This window comes from Caretta caretta, chromosome 2 (genome assembly GCF_965140235.1).
Source record: "Caretta caretta isolate rCarCar2 chromosome 2, rCarCar1.hap1, whole genome shotgun sequence".
NCBI lineage: Eukaryota > Metazoa > Chordata > Testudines > Cheloniidae > Caretta > Caretta caretta.
Genome location: NC_134207.1, coordinates 156,394,854 through 156,417,712, shown reverse-complemented (window position 1 = coordinate 156,417,712; position 22,859 = coordinate 156,394,854). Strand labels below are relative to the sequence as shown.

The 22,859-nt window shown below is 45.6% G+C and overlaps 2 protein-coding genes across 2 annotated transcripts in view; both read left to right on the top strand.

The window, feature by feature from the left end:
• GLIPR2 (GLI pathogenesis related 2) overlaps window positions 1-22,859 on the top strand; it is a 43,241-nt gene that overhangs the window by 4,838 nt on the left and 15,544 nt on the right. Inside the window, exons 2-3 of the mRNA XM_048839405.2 lie at window positions 11,395-11,503; window positions 16,384-16,487. Coding sequence (XP_048695362.1) covers window positions 11,395-11,503; window positions 16,384-16,487 — 213 coding nt within the window. The remainder of the gene's footprint in view (window positions 1-11,394; window positions 11,504-16,383; window positions 16,488-22,859) is intronic.
• On the top strand, window positions 17,939-19,447 carry LOC125631923 (uncharacterized). The gene is made up of 2 exons (XM_048839404.2): window positions 17,939-18,300; window positions 18,889-19,447. Exons 1-2 carry the CDS (start codon window positions 17,961-17,963, stop codon window positions 19,428-19,430), a joined length of 882 nt encoding a protein of 293 aa, XP_048695361.2. The 5' UTR covers window positions 17,939-17,960; the 3' UTR covers window positions 19,431-19,447.

Here is a 22,859-nt window from a genome sequence, read left to right as displayed (position 1 = left end):
ACTCCCAATAACTCCCATTTGGATGTCTGTAGGGCCAGCTGGCAATGATGTTTCAGAGAGCAGCTGGTTGCCAACCCCACCCCTAGGCTCTGAGGAGCCTGATCCTTGCTGAGAACCCATAAATAAGCTTCTAAAGGTCCCTAGTGAAGGGGTGGAAGAATATTGCAAAACTGGCACTGCCTTTCTCTCCCTCCCCCTGCCCACTTTCCAGGCTCCAAGAAAGGCATTTTTAATTTGGGCGTTTTCTACTCCTGAGCAGAGGGGATGGCCCGGGGATCTGTCACTAACTGCTCTTTGAAGTAATCTTGTTAATGTGGTATAAAATAACATCACATTAGGGGAGATTCAATAAGGAGTGACTCAGTAGATATTGTATATCAGTGGTTTTCAAACTTTTTTTCTGGTGACCCAGTTGAAGAAAATAGTAGATGCCCGCGACCCAAAAGAGGGGGTTGGGGTGTGGGAGGGAGCTCTGGGCTGAGGCAGGGGGTTGGGGTGTGGAAGGGGTACAGGCTCTGGGTGGGCTGGGGATGAGAGGTTTGGGGTGTAGGAGGGGGCTCTGGGTTTGAGGGGGGCTCAGGACTGGAGCAGGGGGTTGGGGTGTGGGAGGAGGTCAGGACTCTGGGCTGGGGATGCAGTCTCTGGGCTGGGGCTGAGGGGTTTGGGTACAGGAAGGGGCTCTGGGTTGGGGGGGTTCAGGGCTGGGGCAGGGGGTTGGGCACAGGCTTTTACCTCGGGCCAGAGCTGGATTAATCTTCTGTGGGCCTGGCCCCAAACATATTTGTGGGCCCCAATGGAGGCAATGGTGCATGGCACGGGGAGGTCAGTCCCCAGAGCAAGGGGCCAGCCAGAGGCAATGGGGCATGGCATGGCAGTGGTGGCCCCGCTCCTCCCAGCCCAGTGCGAGGCCACTATTTACAAACCCTCAGTTGCCAGACACACAGTGGCCCACCTGGCCCTGTGCTGCCAGCATGCCCCTTCCCCTGGGGGGGGCAGGCCCATGCCGTGCCACACAGCTCGCCCAACATCCCCCTGACTCCCTATGGCCAGAGCCCCCCTGCACCCACTATGCCCAGAGCCCACCCCACCCCACCCCACAAATGCACAGCGGCCTGCACAACACTACTGCTGCCCAGCGCCCCCCTGCCTACTGCCCCACCACAACTGCCCAGCACCCCCCACAGAACCCCCACTCCCTAGTGCCCCAACACACGTTTTCCACGCCCCCTCACAGCCCATCTCCCCCCACACCCCAGAGACCCACTCCCCCACACCCTGCCTCCCAGCCACACTCACCTGCTCTGCTGGGAGGCTGAGACGGCAGCATAGCCAGGGCTGGTCCCGGGGTGGGGAATCGCTCTGGCCCCTCGGGAGTGACGTGATCAGCCGGCCCTGGCTGGGCTCCCTCAAAACGCACTTGCCTGGAGAGGCCCAGCCAAGCTCCCCACATTGTTCCCCCCACCCCCACCTGGCTGAGACTGGCCGGGCTTCTGCACCAGTCCCAGGTGGCTCAGGTCTGGGTGCCCCACAGGTGGTAGGAAGCAGAGACTTCCTGGAGCCGGAGATGCATTGGGGTCCGGCCAGGGGGCAGAGAGGAGCGGGGGAGTGGGGTGGGGGGGTGGGGCCAGGGGTCAGAGAGAAGCCCTCGGCCAAGTGGTGGGCAGGCCAAGAGGAGCAAGTGGTGGGCGGGGGGAACCAGTGGGGTCTCGGGGCGCAGTGCAAGTGGAGCAGGCTGGGGCCCCTTATGAGCATGGGCCCGGCTCCATGGCGCCACTGACGCCATTGTAAACCCGGCACTGCCTTTGGCGGTTCCCGGTCAGCCACGCAGCGGGGTGATAAGGCAGGCTTCCTGCCTGTCCTGGCATCGCGGACCATGCTGTGCCCCAGAAGGGGCCAGCAGCAGGTCCGGCTCCAACCCGCAGTTTAAAAACCACTGTTGTATATCCTCTTACATAGCCTTCTGTAAATATGAGTCAGAATTGAAAACAAAATAACTGTATCCGTGAGAAGTGAGTGAGCACTAGGAGTATCCTAGGTTGTACTGCCAGTTGAGCCAGTACAACAAATAAATAACTGATAAAATCCAAAAAGAATACAAATGATTACAAAAGAAAAACAAATTACTTTTCAAAATTTGTTTTAAACACAGTTACAGCTTTAGAAGCAAATGTCATTTTTCTCTTTAAGAAATGGGGGATAAATGCAACTTCTGGAAATATTCAAATGCCTTCCATTTCTTTATGCAGAGTGAGATACATCTTAAAGTGAGCTAAAATTCATGTCCCTGTTATAAATGTCTTTCGACACTTGTTGCAACTGCCTTGTTCTAGCTCTTAAGGAAAGTATCACAAGTTCACTAGAGACTCCATCTATTCATTTTCTGTGAAACCTTATGCACACAGGCTACCAAAATGATAATTCATTTTCTGTGTTTGTATGTTTTACCAGACCAGAGGGGATAGACAGGAGATGATGAATTAGTCTGTTAGCAACAGGATGTCCATGTTCAGGACCATTAGGGCAATTGCTGATCTTAGAAATGTTATCTCTTCTTATTATCTAAGGCTCTTTCTATACAAGGGATAGACTAAAAAAAGTGCTTTTTTTAAATCAAGCTACTTAATCCAGTTAAAAACACACAGACCTGCTTTTAGTCTGTTCCTTGTGTGGAAAGGCCCTAAATCAAACAAAGGATTCGAGATGCTATGTTTAAAAAAAATCAAAATACAGTATTCCTAACCAGCAAATAATGCTTTAGGCCAAAATCTGTCTTGCACTCCATGTAACCCTGCTGAAGTCAAAGGAGCTGCATGGTGTGTAAGAGAGTGCAGAATTTGGCTCTAATTTTGCATAGCACTTGCCCTTTAAACATGAGACTCACCAATGTTGCAGTAGATTGTGGCATATCTCCAATTCTTCCTGTTTATTGAAGGTTAAGTGCAGCCCACCTGTGCTCAAAACTGAAAAATGCTCAGAGCAAACATATCCGAGCAATTTAAAAGAGCAAGACAGACTGTACTTGTATGCAGTTCTATCTCAAGGTTCTTCATAAAGTAGAACTGCAAAACATGCTCTCTTTGTTGCTTTCTCCTAATCCAAAGGAAAACCGTTGGGTTTTTTTCAACAAGTTAATAAGGCATCACAAACATTTTTCCTTTACTAAAATTAGGTGAAAGTTATTCATCCAAGCAATGAGTCTTCTGGCGGTGTTGCCAAGTGGACAGAGCACTGGACTAGGATTGAGACCTGTGTTCTGTTCCCAGCTATGCCACTGGTTTCCTAGGTGACCTTGTACAGGTCACTTCAACACTGTGCTTTAGCTTGCCTGTCTGTACAATGGAGGTAATGATATTTATCTCCTTTGTACATTGTTTTGAGATCTAGTGATGACAAATGCTATATGAATGTGAGGTATTATTATTGTTATTATTATTATTTTATTTATTAATACAGTGGTAGTTTCTGCCTTTGCTTGTCTGGGTTTGAATTGCACATAATCACTGCTTCATATACACTGGAGAACCAGAAGTTTGGGTGGGAGAGAGTGTGCTATTTTGTATGTGTGCCATGCAGACTTAAGAGTGTGCCCACCTTCAGGAAGGTCATCATAGTAGTAGAGATAGCATCTGGTGCAAAAACTGCTGACAGGACCTTATGCATACAAAGACCACCCGATTGCAGTAATCCAGCCTTCAGGGCTTTATTGTGTCTCTGTTGTGCACGTGTTCCAGAGTGTTCTGTGATATCTGACCCCAGAGTGAGGTAAGTCACATAAGTGCTAGCAGTGGGACTGAAGGAGTATTTCATAGTTCTAGTTTCATAGTGCAGCAGAAATCCAGGGATGTGAGTGTGCAAGGTAGATTACCAACTCCTTTTAAAGATTCATCCCATGGATTTAGAGGATGGCACACTGGTGTCCCCTCCCCCCTTGAGTTTCCTTTCCCCACTCTCCTCCCCAAGGGAAGGGCCCGATGTCAGGTAGCTGCTCCCCTAAAGAAATATGGAGGTGAGGGAGGGGGCCTGTAGGGGCAAGGCTGTGGAAGATTGGCGAGGAGCTAAGTGGTGGACTATGTGACTGGATGTAAGCGGAGGATGCAGGCAGTTTCAATTAACTTTGTCTGACAGACCCTGCCAAAAGATATTGTCACATAGCTCAGCATAGTTTTGCCTGTAAACAAGTTAGTTTATATAATAAGCATAAAGCAAACATATAAGAATGTAACCAGCTGTTGACCCCATGTAACCCCGAGATAAGCGCGGAGAATATAGCACCGCAGAGGACTCCCCCCTGGCGGAGTCCTGCCTGGTCAACTGTCCCGAACGGCCAGAGTCCCCTGCAGCCCCTCCGCGCGTCCTAGGGGCTCTCCACGCAGATTGGAGCGTAAGTTCTTCTTTCCTTCCTTCAATAAAGCGTAGTTTACTATTCTTAGGCCTGAGTGTCCTCCTTTCACTGGTGTCTCCCTCCCAGCCCTTGCGGGCACAGGGCCAAAGGCTGCTATTCTCCCCCAAACCCTCAGAAGATCAAAATAAGGAAGGAGCAGGCTGAGTCATTTGGAGGAAGAGGTTTTGGGCCTGCCTGAGGTCAACACAAATCTCTAAAGTTCACTGACAAGGAACCAGAATGAGTTTTAGATTTCCATAGAAACCATGCAATTTTCATGTGGTCTCAGGTTTCAGTGTGATCAGTTCACACAGCCATGTGTACTGCGCAAATAAATTATGATATGATAAGGTAACTTGGAAGATAACCTGTGCCATCACTCTGGAGTCTTATGCAGCTGTTACTGTGATGGAGGGGTTCACAAATGATTTTATAATTAGAAAAAGCTCTTTAGGGTATGGACTGCTTCTGAATGTGTTTGTACAGTGGTTAGCCCAAATGGGGCCCAATCCTGGCTGGAGTCTCTAGGTCCTACTGTCATACAAATACTGTAATGAAATAAATTGGACCACATCTTCACAGAGTGTTGTGTGGACATTTTCCGTCCCTGTGGCAAATACAACAATTGTCTATGTGGTAAAAAAAAGTTAGGAAACTATTTAATGTATTTTAAGCGTATTTTAATGTGATCTAGAAACTGGAAAGAAGGAGCAATAAATCTCCATGGACAAGCAGCAAGACCTTGTTATGTGATGTGGCACATATACTATTGCATAGCCAGTGTAATGTAGAGAGAAATAGTGTGATGAGAAGAGATTCTGTCTTAACTTTAATGAGAGCTTGAGAGACATGAGCCTCACTGAAAATATAGCCCCCCCCCCCCCATGTTGAGAAATGTGTAAGAAAAGGCAAGATGGGAGGAGAAAAAAAATACAAAAATAGATCAAGGAAAATCCTCACCAAAAAGGATCTCATAGATTGAAATGAATGCTATTTTGAGCAGGTCTAACACACACACAAGAAAGTCCAGCATAAAAAAAAAAAAACAGTGTTCCTGGAAACTGCGTCCCTTCCAGTCCATGTATAACTATAACCCCAAAACCTCTAGTGCCTTTTGGCAATACTTTCTCTGTGAACTTGAGGTACCGCACCAGGAGGTATTTTTTCTTAACTCCTGCCATGTGCAGGAAGTTACAAGAATGCTCCTCCCATTTTCTGGAAAGATGGAGTTGCCTCTTTGCTCTCCTAATACAGCATCCTTCACCCTGTGCGTACATAACTTTTTATTTCTTCTGTGTTTCCCATAATTATTGCAATTATTTCTTTTATTTGAAAGAGGGGAGCCTTAACAGTGGGAAAATTCAAAGTTTTGAAATGAGGGGAAGGAGAAATTCTATAATATTAAAATGGAGTAAGAAATATGAAATTTTAACTCCTTGATAGCATTCCAAAAGGTTTCATAATTAAAGTAGCAAAAATCCCCAACGGCCATGTGGTACTAGATGGAGAGGGCTCTAAGTTACTACAGATAATTCTTTCCCAGGTATCTGCATTATGGGTCTTGCTCAAATGCTCAGGGTCTAACTGATTGCCATATTTGGGGTTAGGAAGGAATTTCTCCCCAGATCAGATTGGCAGAGACTCTGGGAGCTTTTTGCCTTCTTCTGCAGCATGGGGCACTGGTCACTTGCAGGTTTAAACTACTGTAAATGGTGAATTCTGTGTAACTTGAAGTCTTTAAACCATGATCTGAGGACTAGTAACTCATCCAGAGGTTATGGGTCTATTTCAGAAGTGGATGAGTGAGGTTCTGTGGCCTGCAACATGCAGGAGGTCAGACTAGATGATCACAATGGTCCCTTCTGGCCTTAGAGTCTATAAAGACCATCCTGAGGCCTTTGGGACCTTGGGCATGTGGAACAAAGTGAGGCAAAGGATAGGTATAGCTGTGGACTTTTAACTTCTCACAAATCAGAAATCTCAGGTATTTCTCCACAGAAGGGCTGTTATTGTAGGGGAATAAAATGATTAAATAAAGATTACTGTAGCTGGTCTTGCTTCAAAGTAGGACGTTTGTCCCAGTACATTTAATTATATCTGTACTATGTGTTATGATATTCCCATTTTTATTTCAGAGTCATAGCTTTACTAATAAAAGGTAATTTTCACAATAAAGGTAAGTTATAAAATACCTATCATAGGTGAACACAATATGACATGTACAAACCAGCATGGCTTCTACTAAGGCTCTGAAGCACCTTTCTAATCCCCTGATCCTGGGTCAAACAAAGACCAAGAGAGCTCCTGGCATAATTTAGCCTGGAAATTCTCACTAACTCTTACTTTCAGTGTCTGGCTTCTCAGTTAATGGCATGTCACTGAAATGGAAAATTAGAATTCCTTCCAAAACAAACTAAAAGATTTTTGGCAGTTTGGAGTCTCTACTTGCATATCAGAGCACACAGATCCTGGGGTGGGACGGGGGGAGCAAAAATAGCACATGGCCCTGAGATCATGGTGGATAATTGCTCATTTATATAGTTGTTCTATAGTAGCTTTTTTGTGGGAGTGGGAAAAGAGCAGAGAAAGAGACAGAGAAACTCTAGGCAAAAATTAAGTCATCTTTGCTAAGCCTTGAGGAAATTGTTGGTATTGTCAGCTGTGTCTGTTACTTATTTGCTTTTGTAAGCCAAAATGTGAGTGCAAAAATAATTTTCAGTGCTATGTTTCTGCTAATACGTTGAGTGACTATTTACGTGATCTTGTAAATCTCTGGACTCTTTGGCTAGTATTTTTCTCTTTTGCTCTTGCTGTTATTGGAGATATTTGTGTCACAGTTCCTGAGTTAACTATACTTCTAAACCTCCATGGTCCCCATGAGTGTATCTCATTAGGTCTTAGGCCTTTAGCTGTCACCTTTCTCAGGGCAAGATCCCACAATCCTCTCCCTCCAGACATGACTACATACCTGTCATTCTGTGATCACCTCAGCACCTCTCACTTCAGAGGCAATGACAAGGTTATTCAGTGACCAACCAGCTCTCATAAAGTAGCATACTATTTTTTTAGAACAAAAACATTTCAGCTCAAACATATCTTAAAAACAATAAACAGCTCATAAGCTCATGGTTTTTCAGGTGGTCATCCATCTTTCATATGGAAACCCTGGCAGGCTTTAAAGCACTTCAGGTCCTCTCACAGGGCCTGTCTATGGGCACAGACTCATGTCAGCTCTTTGATCAAGTGTGAATGACCCTCTCCCAGGTCAGGGCTGTCACTGTGTACAGTTTCAGGTCCTCTGTATTCGTAGGCTTCTTGAACTAGGTCAAACCAATATACGCTATTTCTGCAAGGAGACGTAATTTCAAAAACTTATCTGCATTGTTTCAGAATTGGGGATTTTCATTAACTGTCATCCATTGATTTACTGCAGGAAACATTTTTAACTTACCCATTGAGCCAGGGATGCTCACTTGCAAGCCCACAAAGATACATATAACATTTATATAATAGTCATTGAATAGTCCATGTTGTTAGGGGGCTTATTCCTTCACCTGCTTACTTCCATGGTCCTTCTCGCATGAACAGAGAGCAACAATAACCGAAGTCTGAAGGTGCAAACAATTCAATGTTTATTGGGGTGAACTTCCAGCAAGCAATGATTCCAATTTCCTTCCTTAGTGTCCCCCTTCCCAGCTCTGACACCACAGAGCCTTGCCTGTGTCCCTGTTCCCATTCCCCCCTTCAGCAAAACATGATTCCAATTCCCCCACCCCCATTCCTTGTTCCCATTCCCCCCCTTACTTCCTGATTGACTGTAGACTATATAGTAAAACTTGAGTTCGGCTGAGCTTTACCTTAACCAATCATTTTCCTGAAATTTAACTAACCAATCCTAACATATTGTAACATGATTATCTAACCAATTATATCCCACCACCTTATTTAGTTTACACCCAGCAAAATTAATTATACAGCAGACAGAAACAATCACAGAACCAAACAGAGATTATACAGACAAACAATAGGGAAATAGGGACTACAGTGATAGAACAACAAAGAAATGAGGATTTCACATCCCACCTATTGATAAGTGAGTTCTTGCCGGATAGGGTGCTATCAAACTAAGTTTCCTTTAAATCTTCTAGGCTCTTCCCTTTCTCTGGAGGTGATAGATCCGATCACCTTTTTAAGAGCCCTAGATTGCCTTATTTCAATGTGACGAGTTTGATATGTGAGGATGTGACCATACACTTCCCAGCTTATGGCTGCCTCTGCTGCTTAGCCAAAGATCTTAGCCTAAGAATATGGCCTTAGACTATCATAGTGAGAGAAGGCCTATAAACAGGTAGACTGTGATTTTGATTCTTGTTTTGTACCTCTATAACTAGCTAAGTGATAAGAATACACCTAAAGTTTTAAAGTATAGGCCTTTACAGATAGGCCTGCATATCTATATCCTAACACATGTTTCAAAAGCATCTGTCACAATTTGTATTTGAATAAAAGCTCTCTCCCTTGCTGTCCAAGATTTTCCACTGTTTGATACAGGACAGAAGTGCTAATCCACTGTAGATGACATCAGTCAGTCATCGTGGAATTTGATTAGTTGTTGCATGCAGTAGTATGGCTCTTATTCCGGCAAGTGCAGCTTGGAGCATGCAGATGCAACTCCTAAAGCAATCTCTGAGCCAAATTCAGTGATAACAAAAATGGTGGCGTAAATTGTTCAGAAAATGGGTATATGTGAGTTTAAGAGGAAAAGTGGTATAACTGGCACCAATTTGGCATTTAAAGGTATGAAAAGTGAGTACAGAATACAAGTGGAAGGAAAAACATCTTACAGGAAGATGTAGGGGAGGATGCTAGGCTGGTTTCTTTTAATAAAGTTACATCACCCAGAAAACTCCCATTGCCAAATTCAGACCTGCATAAGTGAACACAAGTCACATTGACTTCAGTGGAAGTTGTTAATCTTTATTTCAGGGATTAGTTTAATGTTTATTTAATGTCAAACTGGTGCAAATCACACTGTTCTGCCACTCAACACTCATTCATAGTGTCTTCTGACGAATGTACACCTGTCATTTTACTGTACATAACTAAGGCTAAAATTTTTCCATGGAGGTCACAGAAGACACGGAATCCATGACTTCCAGCGACCTCCATGAATTCAGCCCTGTCAGCCAGGAGCTGCAGGTCCTCCTGCCACCCTCCGTGGCCACAGGCCCCTCGGAGCGTCCAGCCGCCACGGGAGCGGGGATGCAGCTCCTGGCCGCCGCAGGCAGCAGGGGCCCCCAGTAGCTCCCGGCCAGTGGTGTGGGCCCTCTGAGAGCTCCTGGCCGATGTGGTCGGCAGGGGCCCCCACAGCTCTGAGCTGTTTCAGGTGGCCGCCTCCCTCCCCCGCTCCCAGCCCAACGCAGGCAGTGGGGACCCCAGAGCTCAGAGAGGCAAGGGACCCAGGAGCTTCGAGCCACCCTGGGTCCTTCAAAGCTCCGGCCACTGCAGGTGGTGGGGGGACCCTGGAGCTCCGAACCCGCACAGGCAGTGGGGGCCCCCAGAGCTCGGAGCGGCCCACTCAGCTCCCCAGCCTCTGCAGGCAGTGTATTGAGAAGAAATTTAGGAAAACATAAGGTTAATAACAGGAAAAACTTCCCAACCAGGAGGTGAAATAAACTGGAAATGATTTTACAGGGGAAGAGTTGGAAGTCCTGTTGTTTAGGATATTTAAAAATAGACTCGATAAAACATAATTAAATGGATAATAGTGAACAATCCTGCATCACTGGGGAGTTGGAATTAACATTCTAATGGGAATTGTCCTCTTGTAGAGCAGCAGTAGTTAAAGTTGAAACTAGCTTCCCATTTAAGGTTTGTATATATATTTTTTTCTTTTTCAAATCCAAACCGTCCCCAAAAGAAACTGAAACTTCACACACCACAGCTTATCCTAAAGTATAGTTTCTCTGAAGTTTGGAAAAATTCAGCAAAACCGTTGTAAATCTATGATGTCTCAAAATTTCCCTTGTTCATTTTTTGAAACCTTTCCTAATGGCTTTTTGGCTCATTGCATCTAGGAAACTCCAGTCTCTGCAAACTTCTTACTGCCGTCAGCAAAGTGAGTTGCTCCTGCTTCACTATTCCAGTGACACCATATATCACTACTTATTCACCCCTTGTTTGCTGTCTTAAAGGTGAAGATTACCAGGGTATAAAAATAAACATCTTAAAGTTTTTGAAAAAGCAAATTTTTACAAGAAACAAAACAATCCTTTCCTGTCTCGCCTCTCAATATTTGTGGTGATTGTTTCAGTCTTTAACCCCTGATTTGTATTTTCAATTCCTCATACATTTTTTTTCTAGTACTGGGTGATGGGGAGTGGTGTGGGGGGGAGAGTGACTTTATGCAATGTATACTTCAAAATATTTGCATATATCTTAACATAGTCTTTTGACTATCTGTACAGGGGGGGTTGACATATGTAGAATGGTCCTGTATAAAAAACTCCTTTATTTTTATTCATCATCATAATATAATGCTACTTATATAGTGTCCTTCCAAAAAAGTATCTCAAAAGGCCTGATTCTGATTTACACTCAGGTTACACTTATGACCTAGCAGTATAAAAGGGCCTTAAATTATGCTTACTTTAAGACCTTTTTACACTGCTACCATGGTGTAAAAGAGCCTTATTGTTCTGTGTTCTGCAGGCATTAATCAATAAACCCACATAACTCCCTCTTGAGGTCATAGGTAGGTATTTAAATATATATAACACCTTTCAAAATTCTTAGATGTAAAGCACTTGCTATATTTCTGGCTTCATTTCATTCTGCTCATAGGTAATTAGGGTGGTACAGCTCTGTTGTTATTTCACTGAACAGCGCACACAGTATTATTTGGATTCATTCAGAGTGCTCTACCAGCTTCCCAATATATTTCAAGTTTTCTTTTCCTGATTTTAATGAAGCCTGTATTTGATAGACCTTTCCAATATTTTGCATTATTTCAGCTTCCAAACAATTTGCTGAAGAGGTCTTAAAAGCCCACAATGACTACAGGAAGAAGCATGGCGTCCCGCCACTGAAGCTTTGCAAGAAGTTAAACAGTGGAGCACAACAGTGAGTTCAACCCTTCCTTTCTTGTAATGAGACTTTTATCACATATATGAATTAAGCATAGCACATTCTATTTATTCTATTACCCAGCGCTGGGATTGCCTATGCATAGCCCAGAAATATGTGCACTTTGCCATGTATTGTCTTTTGTTGAGGTGTTGCCTCCAATGTATGATGCTTCCATAAATGATGCTTCCGTACCAGTGAATCTCTCATGGTGGTGGAGGTATTCATATTCCTAGCTTCTAAGGCCAGAAGGGACCATTCTGATAGTCTAGTCTGACCTCCTGTATAGCACAGACCATAGAACTTCCCCCAAATAATTCCTAAAGCAGATCTTTTAGCAAAACATCCAGTTTTGATTTTAAAAATGCCAGTAATGGAGAACCCACCACTCTCACTGTTAAAAATTTACACCTTATTTCCGGTCTGAATTGGTCTAACTTCAACTTCCATCCATTGGAGTGTGTTACATCTTTCTCTGTTAGACTGAAGAGTCCATTATTAAATATTGGTTTCCCTCATAGGTACTTATACATGGCAATCAAGTTACCTCTTAATCTTCTCTTAAGATAAATAGATTTTGCTTCTTGAGTCTTATCACTGTAAGGCATGTTTTCTAATGCTTTAATCATTCTTATGGTTCTTCTCTGAACCCTCTCCAGTTTATCAACATTCTTCACAAATTGTGGGCACCAGAATTGGACACAGTATTCCACTAGTGGTTGCACCAGTACCAAATACAGGGATAAAATAACCTCTCTACTCCTACTCGAGATTCCCCTGTCTATGCATCCCAGGATCCTACTCTTGTCATCTCCAAAAGTACCCTATTCTGGAGATGGAATAGTGGAGAGATACAATAATTTCACAGAGCTTTGACTAATATAATAAGACCAGAGCTTTGATTAATACATATTTTTGTGAGACTACTATTTTGTGCTCTGAGGGAAGGAGGACGGAAGAAATCCTCTTTTAGAAACGTAGGAACTACCACACTGCATCAGCACACTAGTCTTTCTAGGGTCCCTGAAAGTAGGTGTACTAGATCATACAAAAGAAGGTATACAAAATCTGAGAATGGACAATATATGAAATAACCGACCCTTAAAATAAGTTTCTTTCTACTCCTGACAGATAGATAGTGGTTGGTTTGTGTCCTAAAGCATGTAAGCTTATATCCTTTTATCCTTCTAATGTAACTGTGTAGTAAACAAGTCTTCTTGTTATCTATATCAATAAATCATTTTTGAGTATTACTAAATTTTGACCTCAATAAATCATGCAGTAGTGAGAACCCCAGGTTAATTAGGGCTTGATTTTAAAAAATGCTTCAAAATTTGTTGTGTTATCCGACTCCTACTTCTCTCATATTCTTTTTGAGATGCAGTGACCAGTATGCAGTTTCCACAGTATGCATCCGAGTCCTGTAGTGAGCTGTAGCTCACGAAAGCTTATGCTCAAATAAATTAGTTAGTCTCTAAGGTGCCACAAGTACTCCTTTTCTTTAAGAGACCAGAACTTAGCCCAATATTCCAGGTGGTGCCACACTATTGATTGTATATAAACAGTAATATTCTTACTGTTCTCTAACCCATTCTTTATGCATCCTAAATTTTTGGTATTTTAACTGATTGCCTTACACTGGGTTGTCCACAGCCACCCTAGGTCTTCTCCTGCATGATTACAGTTAATATAGACAACAATGTTTATGAATAGTTCAAATTATTCTTTCAAATGTGTATTACCTTGCATTTGTCTCTATTGAATGTCATCTGCCATTGTGCTGCCCAATTGTGTAGTATTGTTAAGTTCTGGAATTCCTCACAATCCTCTCTGTTCTTGACTAATTTACCACTTAACTTTTCCCAGTATGGCATGGAACGGAGAGAAACCTTTGCTTGACTGATGTTAGTCGCCTTGGTGTACAGTATTTATTTATTTTAACTTTGGAAGGCACTCAGATACTAGTGTAAACAGGCACTACAAGCACCTAATAACTTTTGTGTTATTGCAGATGTAAGCCCCTATTCCAATCATTAATATATTAAATACCGGTCCTAGTAGAGCACCTTGGACAACTTCGCTGTACACCCTCAATCAAGCAATTCCCTGTCATTAACTGATGCCTCCCACTGTGCAGAAGACTTCACAGAAAACTTGGGCATTGGTGGCACCTTGGTCTCTCCTCTTCTGCTTGTGGCACACAACAGTTTAGTCTCCTGATGACTGAAATGCTTTTTTTATTAAAAAAAATTAATACATCACTGGGTTCAGTTTAGAGGTCTCTGTGTGAAATGCCGAGTGATAGACATGAGGACAGAGTAGATCTATGGCTCCCAAACTGGACTGATTCACATACTACCTTCCTAAAAAAATTTATGTTTGAGATACCACATGAAAATTTATCCTTGTTGTGCATATTTATTTTAGGCCTTAATAGGCTTACCTTATGCATTTCCAGAATCTATAGAAAAATAAATGCATACAGAAGCCTAAAATATTTGATTATAATATCATTTGAAAACATCTCAGGTTTTTAGACAGTGCAACAAGAAGCAGCACATTGAAGCAGCCATTATTATTATTGGCCTTTTGTAGTACTCGGATTACAAGAAACAGTTAAATATCTCATCCATGATGCATTGATCTGTGTCAGTATGCGGTTGTACTACATGCAGTGGCTTGACTTTTTAAATCATCTCATTTAAATTCAGAGTTCCTGCTAATTCTTATCTGGATGGTCACTGAACACAAGCCAAAGGTCACTTGTTTTCCTTTCGCAAGATGTAAATCAAGAAAAACACAAAATACTTTGAGTAGCTCTCAGAGAAAAAGAACAGTACCATTAATGAGAAGGGGGCGTATATGTGTGAAAGGGCTGGGGGACTCAGGGGGTAGGGTAGAGAGGTGAGGACAGTGCTTAAAGTTGTCTGAAAGAAGGGGTGGGGGTTCTATCATAACCTGGGAGCAGCACCTTTGGTAAAACAGTGCTTACAGTGCACCCCTCAGCAACCCAGCTTGAGTTTAAATTTCTTTTGCTAGGTCTGTCATCTTTTGCATGCTCCTTCCTGCCCCCTCCACTTTAAGCGATGGTGGAAGAGTCTTTGCTGGAAGTTGGGGCCTTTATCTGGGCACCAGGCAGGTTCAGCTCCAGGAGACCTTTTGCTCCTCAGCAGTTCTAGCCTCCACGCCCAAACAGGGCCCATGGACATCTGCAATCCTTGGCAAACTGCACAGTGGCCCCCACTCTTAGGATGAAGCTCAGATTGCAGCCAGAGCACTGTGACTCTGCTTAGTCCTGTAGCCAGGCTTTTATTCACTGGACTTGACCAGCTGCCACCCCACCCTCCTGGCCTCCCTGCAGAGACAGGGGGCATTCTGCATGCATCCCCTGCCTTCCAGCTCTGCAGGGGTCAGGCCTCAGCCTCTGTGGGGCAGGAAGTACAAAGGAACTCTGCAGCGGTTACTTATGTGTGTGGTGGGGGTAAGGAGGCCTTCAATCCCATGGTTCCCTGTGACTGTGAGCTTTGCAGCTGCCCTGAACCAGCCCTGCCTGTCTGTGTCTTTTCGGATGAGAGGAGCTCTTGTGGCACGACAGGGAACTTTGCAAGTTTGCTACAATAACTTGAGCAGTGCAGCCCAGTACAAGTAGAAGACTAGTCTGGCCTTCTGTTCTGTGTGCAGTGCCTAGCACAACTGGGGCCTGGTCCGTGACTGAGGCTCCTAGGCACTACAGTGACGCAAATAATAATATATCAGAAAGGCAGCAAGCTGGGTGTCTGGTGAGAGTAGAGCGCCCCTGTGGACAGCCACAGCACTCAACACACCACCGAATAAAACTACTGCACCGGAGCAATTGGCAAGTCATTCACCTTTGTGGCTGAAAGTGCCATGTGGCTTCTTGAAGTCCAGTGGCACCTTAAAGACTAACAGATTTATTGGGGTTAAAAAAAAGCTTTCATGGTGCATCTGAAGAAGTGGGTTTTTTAGCCACGAAAGCCTTTGCCCAAATAAATCTATTAGTCTTTAAGGTGCCACCGGACTCCTCATTGGTTTTGTGGACACAGACTAACATGGCTACCCCCGATACATGTTGCTTCTTGGGCATTTTTTGGCCTCCGCAGTGCAGGCAACGACTGTTCCTTTGAAACCGAAAGGGTTTTTTAGAGTTTTGGATGTAACCCTTCCAACAGGCTCCCATCCCGTGTTCATGTACTGCGGTTTGGGAGTCGCTGGACTAGATGATCTAATGGTTCTTCTGGGCTTAAATGCTTTGAAATCACCTCTGTCCACATTGAAAATTGACTATTTATTTACTGCTCACTCTTTTTTGTCTCTTAAACAGCCTCTAATCCATGACTATTTACCTCTTACACCACAATTAATTTGTTCTCTTAATAGCTTCTGGCCGGGGACTTGGGAACCCTGCCCCCAAATATATTCTAATTTATAATCCATATTGTCCCTATGCAGATTTTTCCTATACAGGGGACTAAAAACTATAGGAATTGGCACTTACAGCAGTTTCTGCAGGCTCTTCTCCATACACAGAAGTGGCAGAGGCTGCAGCTCCTGGATTCTCCAGGATCTACGCAGATCTCAGTGACATGAGACTTTGTACCTTATTGCCTCCAAAGCCTCTGTGGCAGAGAGTCATGCTGTAATAGAAGTGCAGAGGCCCTAGAGGCAATAAGAAGGCAGAAGGGCTCTGGACTCTTCTCCTCATGCTGCTGAGATCTGTGTTGATCTCGGAGCACCCACTACTTTAGGCACCTGGAAATTCAGTAACAGGATTATAAACCCCCAGGTCAGTGTGACTGCTCTCTGCATGCGATATTAGCTGGTACTGCTCTGTCACTGGCATATGATTCCTTTGCTAGGTATGCAGAAACACTGGCTAGCACCAGGGTCCTCCAACACAGCCCTGAGTCTTCAAATGGAAAATGTGGAGAAAATCTAGCGTGGGCTTCCTATGATCAGCCAGGTAAGTTTGGTCTTTGCTCCTAACTCATAGATGTTAAGTAAACAAGCCTCCTTAAAGAAAAGGAGTACTTGTGGCACCTTAGAGACTAACCAAAATTGGTTAGTCTCTAAGGTGCCACAAGTACTCCTTTTCTTTTTGCGAATACAGACTAACACAGCTGTTACTCTGAAGCCTCCTTAGTCATTTTGAATTAGGAATGTAAATACTTATAATACAAAGGCCCAGATCCCATCCTGGCTGTTCGGGTGGCTCAGAGCAATGGCACTGGTAGATATTTCTTCAGCTCCAGAAATCTTGACAGTATGGACATGGTTCCATGGGACTGGCTTAGGGGATGTGCAGTGGTGGACACTTAAACTGCTGTGCTGAAAAGAAGATGTGCATGCTGCAGCTAGCATGGTCTGCTAACGGCAGGTGACAGACAGCTCGTGTGCTGGGTCTGCGTGGTGTGAGTAGCAGGCCATGCCCCTTTGGTGCTGTGGTGCACGGGCTGACTTAGTAGCCAAGCCCCAGACCTAGAGCTCTCCAGAGTGCTCAAGGGGTATTCTCCCTGCTGCTTGCATGGGAGCAGAGAAGACGAAGGCTCCTACGCCTTCTCTATTCCCTGTCCCAATTTTGCACCAGCGCAGCAAAGGAGAGTCGTTGGCCCAACATTGCCAAGAAGCTTAAGGGCTTGTCTGCCCTTGAAACACTACATTGGCACAGCTGCAGCAACACTTCAGTGTAGACCCATACTACAGCAACCGGAGGGATTCCCCACACCCCTGAGAGATGTAGTTAGGCTGATGTAGGATTTCAGTGTAGATCAGCCCTAAGTGAATGCTAATTGCTCCTGCATTCTCCTCTCTAAGTATGGGAACTGCTATGTGAATAAATATTTTCTAAAGACCTTTGCCCTGGTCTACACTAGGACTTTAGGTCGAATTTAGCAGCGTTAAATTGATGTAAACCTGCACCTGTCCACACGATGAAGCCCTTTAGTTCGGGCTCTTATAAAGGGCTCTTAAAATCGATTTCCTTACTCCACCCCTGACAAGTGGATTAGCGCTTAAATCGGCCTTGCCGGCTCGAATTTGGGATACTGTGGACACAGATCGACGGTATTGGCCTCCGGGAGCTATCCCAGAGTGCTCCCTTGTGACCGCTCTGGACAGCACTCTCAACTCAGATGCACTGGCCAGGTAGACAGGAAAAGAACCGTGAACTTCTGAATCTCATTTCCTGTTTGGCCAGCGTGGCAAGCTGCAGGTGACCATGCAGAGCTCATCAGCAGAGGTGACCATGATGGAGTCCCAGAATTGCAAAAGAGCTCCAGCATGGACCGAACGGGAGGTATGGGATCTGATTCCTGTATGGGGAGAGGAATCCGTGCTATCAGAACTCCGTTCCAGTTTTCGAAATGCCAGAACCTTTGTCAAAATCTCCCAGGGCATGAAGGACAGAGGCCATAACAGGGACCCGAAGCAGTGCCGCATGAAACTTAAGGAGCTGAGGCAAGCCTACCAGAAAACCAGAGAGGCGAACGGCCGCTCCGGGTCAGAGCCCCAAACATACCGCTTCTATGATGAGCTGCATGCCATTTTAGGAGGTTCAGCCACCACTACCCCAGCCGTGTTGTTTGACTCCTTCAATGGAGATGGAGGCAACACGGAAGCAGGTTTTGGGGATGAAGAAGATAGCTCACAGCAAGCAAGCGGAGAAACTGGTTTTCCCGACAGCCAGGAATTGTTTCTCACCCTGGACCTGGAGCCAGTACTTCCTGAACCCACCCAAGGCTGCTTCCTGGACCCGGCAGGTGGAGAAAGGACCTCCGGTGAGTGTACCTTTTAAAATACTATACATGGTTTAAAAGCAAGCATGTGAAAGGATTACTTTGCCCTGGCATTCGCGGCGCTCCTGGATGTACTCCCAAAGCCTTTGCAAAAGGTTTCTGGGGAGGGCAGCCTTATTGCATCCTTCATGGTAGGACACTTTACCACTCCAGGCCAGTAACACGTACTCGGGAATCATTGTACAACAAAGCATTGCAGTGTATGTTTGCTGGCGTTCAAACAACATCCATTCTTTATCTCTCTGTGTTATCCTCAGGAGAGTGAGATATAATTCATGGTCACCTGGTTGAAATAGGGTGCTTGTCTTCAGGGGACACTCAGCGGAGCCCGTTCCTGCTGGGCTGTTTGCCTGTGGCTAAACAGAAATGTTTCCCTGCTGTTAGCCACGGGGAGGGGAGAGGGTTGAGGGGTAGCCACGCGGTGGGGGGAGGCAAAATGTGACCTCGTAACGAAAGCACATGTGCTATGTATGTAATGTTAACAGCAAGGTTTACCCTGAAAGAGTGTAGCCACTGTTTTATAAAATGTGTCTTTTTAAATACCGCTGTCCCTTTTTTTTTCTCCACCAGCTGCATATGTTTCAGTGATCACAGGATCTTCTCCTTCCCAGAGGCTAGTGAAGATTAGAAAGAAAAAAAAATGCACTCGAGATGAAATGTTCTTTGAGCTCATGCTGTCCTCCCACACTGACAGAGCACAGACGAATGCATGGAGGCAAATAATGTCAGAGTGCAGGAAAGCACAAAATGACCGGGAGGAGAGGTGGCGGGCTGAAGAGAGTAAGTGGTGGGCTGAAGAGAGTAAGTGGCGGGCTGAAGACAGGGCTGAAGCTCAAATGTGGCGGCAGTGTGATGAGAGGAGGCAGGATTCAACGCTGAGGCTGCTGGAGGACCAAACCAGTATGCTCCAGTGTATGGTTGAGCTGCAGCAAAGGCAGCTGGAGCACAGACTGCCACTACAGTCCCTGTGTAACCAACCGCCCTCCTCCCCAAGTTCCATAGCCTCCACACCCAGACGCCCAAGAATGCAGCGGGGGGGCCACCGGCCAACCAGCCACTCCACCACAGAGGATTGCCCAAAAAAAAGAAGGCTGGCATTCAATAAATTTTAAAGTTGTAAACTTTTAAAGTGCTGTGTGGCATTTTCCTTCCCTCCTCCACCACCCCTCCTGGGATACCTTGGTAGTCATCCCCCTATTTGTGTGATGAATGAATAAAGAATGCATGAATGTGAAGCAACAATGACTTTATTGCCTCTGCAAGCGGTGATCGAAGGGAGGAGGGGAGGGTGGTTAGCTTACAGGGAAGTAGAATGAACCAAGGGGCAGGGGGTTTCATCAAGGAGAAACAAACAGAACTTTCACACCGTAGCCTGGCCAGTCATGAAACTGGTTTTCAAAGCTTCTCTGATGCGTACCGCGCCCTCCTGTGCTCTTCTAACCGCCCTGGTGTCTGGCTGCGCGTAACCAGCAGCCAGGCGATTTGCCTCAACCTCCGACCCCACCATAAACATCTCCCCCTTACTCTCACAGATATTGTGGAGCACACAGCAAGCAGTAATAACAGTGGGAATGTTGGTTTCGCTGAGGTCTAAGCGAGTCAGTAAACTGCGCCAGCGCGCCTTTAAACGTCCAAATGCACATTCTACCACCATTCTGCACTTGCTCAGCCTGTAGTTGAACAGCTCCTGACTACTGTCCAGGCTGCCTGTGTATGGCTTCATGAGCCCTGGCATTAAGGGGTAGGCTGGGTCCCCAAGGATACATATAGGCATTTCAACATCCCCAACAGTTATTTTCTGGTCTGGGAATAAAGTCCCTTCCTGCAGCTTTTGAAACAGACCAGAGTTCCTGAAGATGCGAGCGTCATGTACCTTTCCCGGCCATCCCACGTTGATGTTGGTGAAACGTCCCTTGTGATCCACCAGAGCTTGCAGTACTATTGAAAAGTACCCCTTGCGGTTTATGTACTCGGCGGCTTGGTGCTCCGGTGCCAAGATAGGGATATGGGTTCCGTCTATGGCCCCACCACAGTTAGGGAATCCCATTGCAGCAAAGCCATCCACTATGACCTGCACATTTCCCAGGGTCACTACCCTTGATATCAGCAGATCTTTGATTGAGTGGGCTACTTGCATCACAGCAGCCCCAACAGTAGATTTGCCCAATCCAAATTGATTCCCAACTGACCGGTAGCTGTCTGGCGTTGCAAGCTTCCACAGGGCTATCGCCACTCACTTCTCAACTGTGAGGGCTGCTCTCATCTTGGTATTCATGCGCTTCAGGGCAGGGGAAAGCAAGTCACAAAGTTCCATGAAAGTGCCCTTACGCATGCGAAAGTTTCGCAGCCACTGGGAATCGTCCCAGACCTGCAACACTATGCGGTCCCACCAGTCTGTGCTTGTTTCCCAAGCCCAGAATCGGCGTTCCACAGCATGAACCTGCCCCATTAGCACCATGATGCATGCATTGGCAGGGCCCATGCTTTCAGAGAAATCTGTGTCCATGTCCTGATCACTCACGTGACCGCGCTGACGTCGCCTCCTCGCCCGGTATCACTTTGCCAGGTTCTGGTGCTGCATATACTGCTGGATAATGCGTGTGGTGTTTAATGTGCTCCTAATTGCCAAAGTGAGCTGAGCGGCCTCCATGCTTGCCTTGGTATAGCCTCCGCACAGAAAAAAGGCGCGGAACGATTGTCTGCCGTTGCTCTGACGGAGGGAGGGGCGACTGACGACACAGCTTACAGGGTTGGCTTCAGGGAGCTAAAATCAACAAAGGGGGTGGCTTCATATCAAGGAGTATTTCAGGCAGGACTTCACGGAGGGTTCCAATAAGAAATGGTGCACCTAAGTTATTGTTCTTATTGGAACAAGGAGGTTAGTCTGGCCTCTGATTCATACATGGCTAGATTTACCTCGCTGCACCTTCTCTGTGAGTGACTCCAGTGTGACCTAGAGGAATGAGTCCCCTAGATGGGGGAGGAGGCAAATGAGTACAAAACAAATCTGGTCTATTTCTTGTTTTGATCCACTCCATCTATCTTCTACATCTTTGGCTGGCTGCAGACGGTGCAGAAGGACTGCATGCCATCCACATCTCATGGCTGCTCGGCAGAAGATGGTGCAGTAGGACTGCTAGCCATCCTCATCTCTTGCCTGCCCGGCAGAAGATGATACAATAGGACAGCTAGCAATCCGTATCGCCTGCCTGCTCACCATAAGACGGTTCAATAGGACTGACTGCAGGACTAAAGAGAATGACCTGGTCAAGTCACTCCAAATTTAGTCCCTGCGCCCATGTCTGCCCAGGCGCTCATGGCCGACGTGGCCAGGAGCACCTCGGACATGACGATGACGGCTACCAGTTGTACTGTACCGTCTGCTGCCACAAGGCAATGGGTTGCTGCTACTGTGTAGCAATGCAGTACCACGTCTGCCAGCACCCAGGAGACATACGGTGACGGTTACCTGAGCGGGCTCCATGCTTGCCGTGTTATGGCATCTGCACAGGTAACTCAGGAAAAAAGGCGCGAAACGATTGTCTGCCCTTGCTTTCACGGAGGGAGGGAGGGAAGGGGGGCCTGACGATATATACCCAGAACCACCCGCGACAATGTTTTAGCCCCATCAGGCATTGGGATCTCAACCCAGAATTCCAATGGGCAGCGGAGACTGCGGGAACTGTGGGATAGCTACCCACAGTGCAACGCTCCAGAAGTCGACGCTTGCCTCGGTACTGTGGAAGCGCTCCGCCGAGTTAATGCACTTAATGCACTTAGAGCATTTTCTGTGGGGACACACACACTCGAATATATAAAACCGATTTCTAAAAAACCGACTTCTATAAATTGGACCTTATTCCATAGTGTAGACATACCCTTTGTGTCAACACCTTTGTGATCCCTCTTGAATCACCAGTGCAAATACTTTCTGACCTAAAAGAGAGATGACTTTTATGTGGGTTAGTTTAGACACGTGTGACGAACTGAGCTCTTAGTAAAACTATCTCACATAGGCAGCATGTGGTGAGTGCTCAGGAAGAACAATTTTCACTGAGCTCCCATTCATCCCTTCTCCAGTCCCTTATTTTAGTGACTTTAAGGCTTGCTTTCCCGCTGCTGGGACCCAGCAATGCAGTAGGTTAGGAAGAGCGTTTGACTTAGAAGAAACATAGTTTCATACTGTCACCTTAGACCATGATTTTCAAAAGAGCCCTGGGGAGGTCGGAACCCAAATCCCATTGTTATTAGGCCTCTAAGCGCCTTTGAAAATCCCAGGCATCCCTTCATGGATATTCGTTCACAGTGAAAAATCATGGAACGCTTTGGCTCACTTCAGAACTATTAGCATGATGTCCTTTGCAATAGCATGAAACGTGATTTTGGGGCAACATGGGGGAGCATAGTTGTTTGAAGTTAGCACAGGGCTTGTCCCTTGCTAGCTGTACTTTATTTCCTCCTTTTTATTAGCACTAATGTTCCAAAAACATTTTTTAACAGTTTATGTGATGACTTTGTTCGACAACTTAGCAAAGAAAAAA

Bases quoted from the DNA above. Each gene is read 5' to 3' on its own strand.
- LOC125631923 (XM_048839404.2), top strand. From the start codon at position 17,961: ATGAAACTTAAGGAGCTGAGGCAAGCCTACCAGAAAACCAGAGAGGCG. The intron at 18,301-18,888 runs GTGAGTGTACCT...TTTCTCCACCAG, and splicing joins AGGTGGAGAAAGGACCTCCG to CTGCATATGTTTCAGTGATC.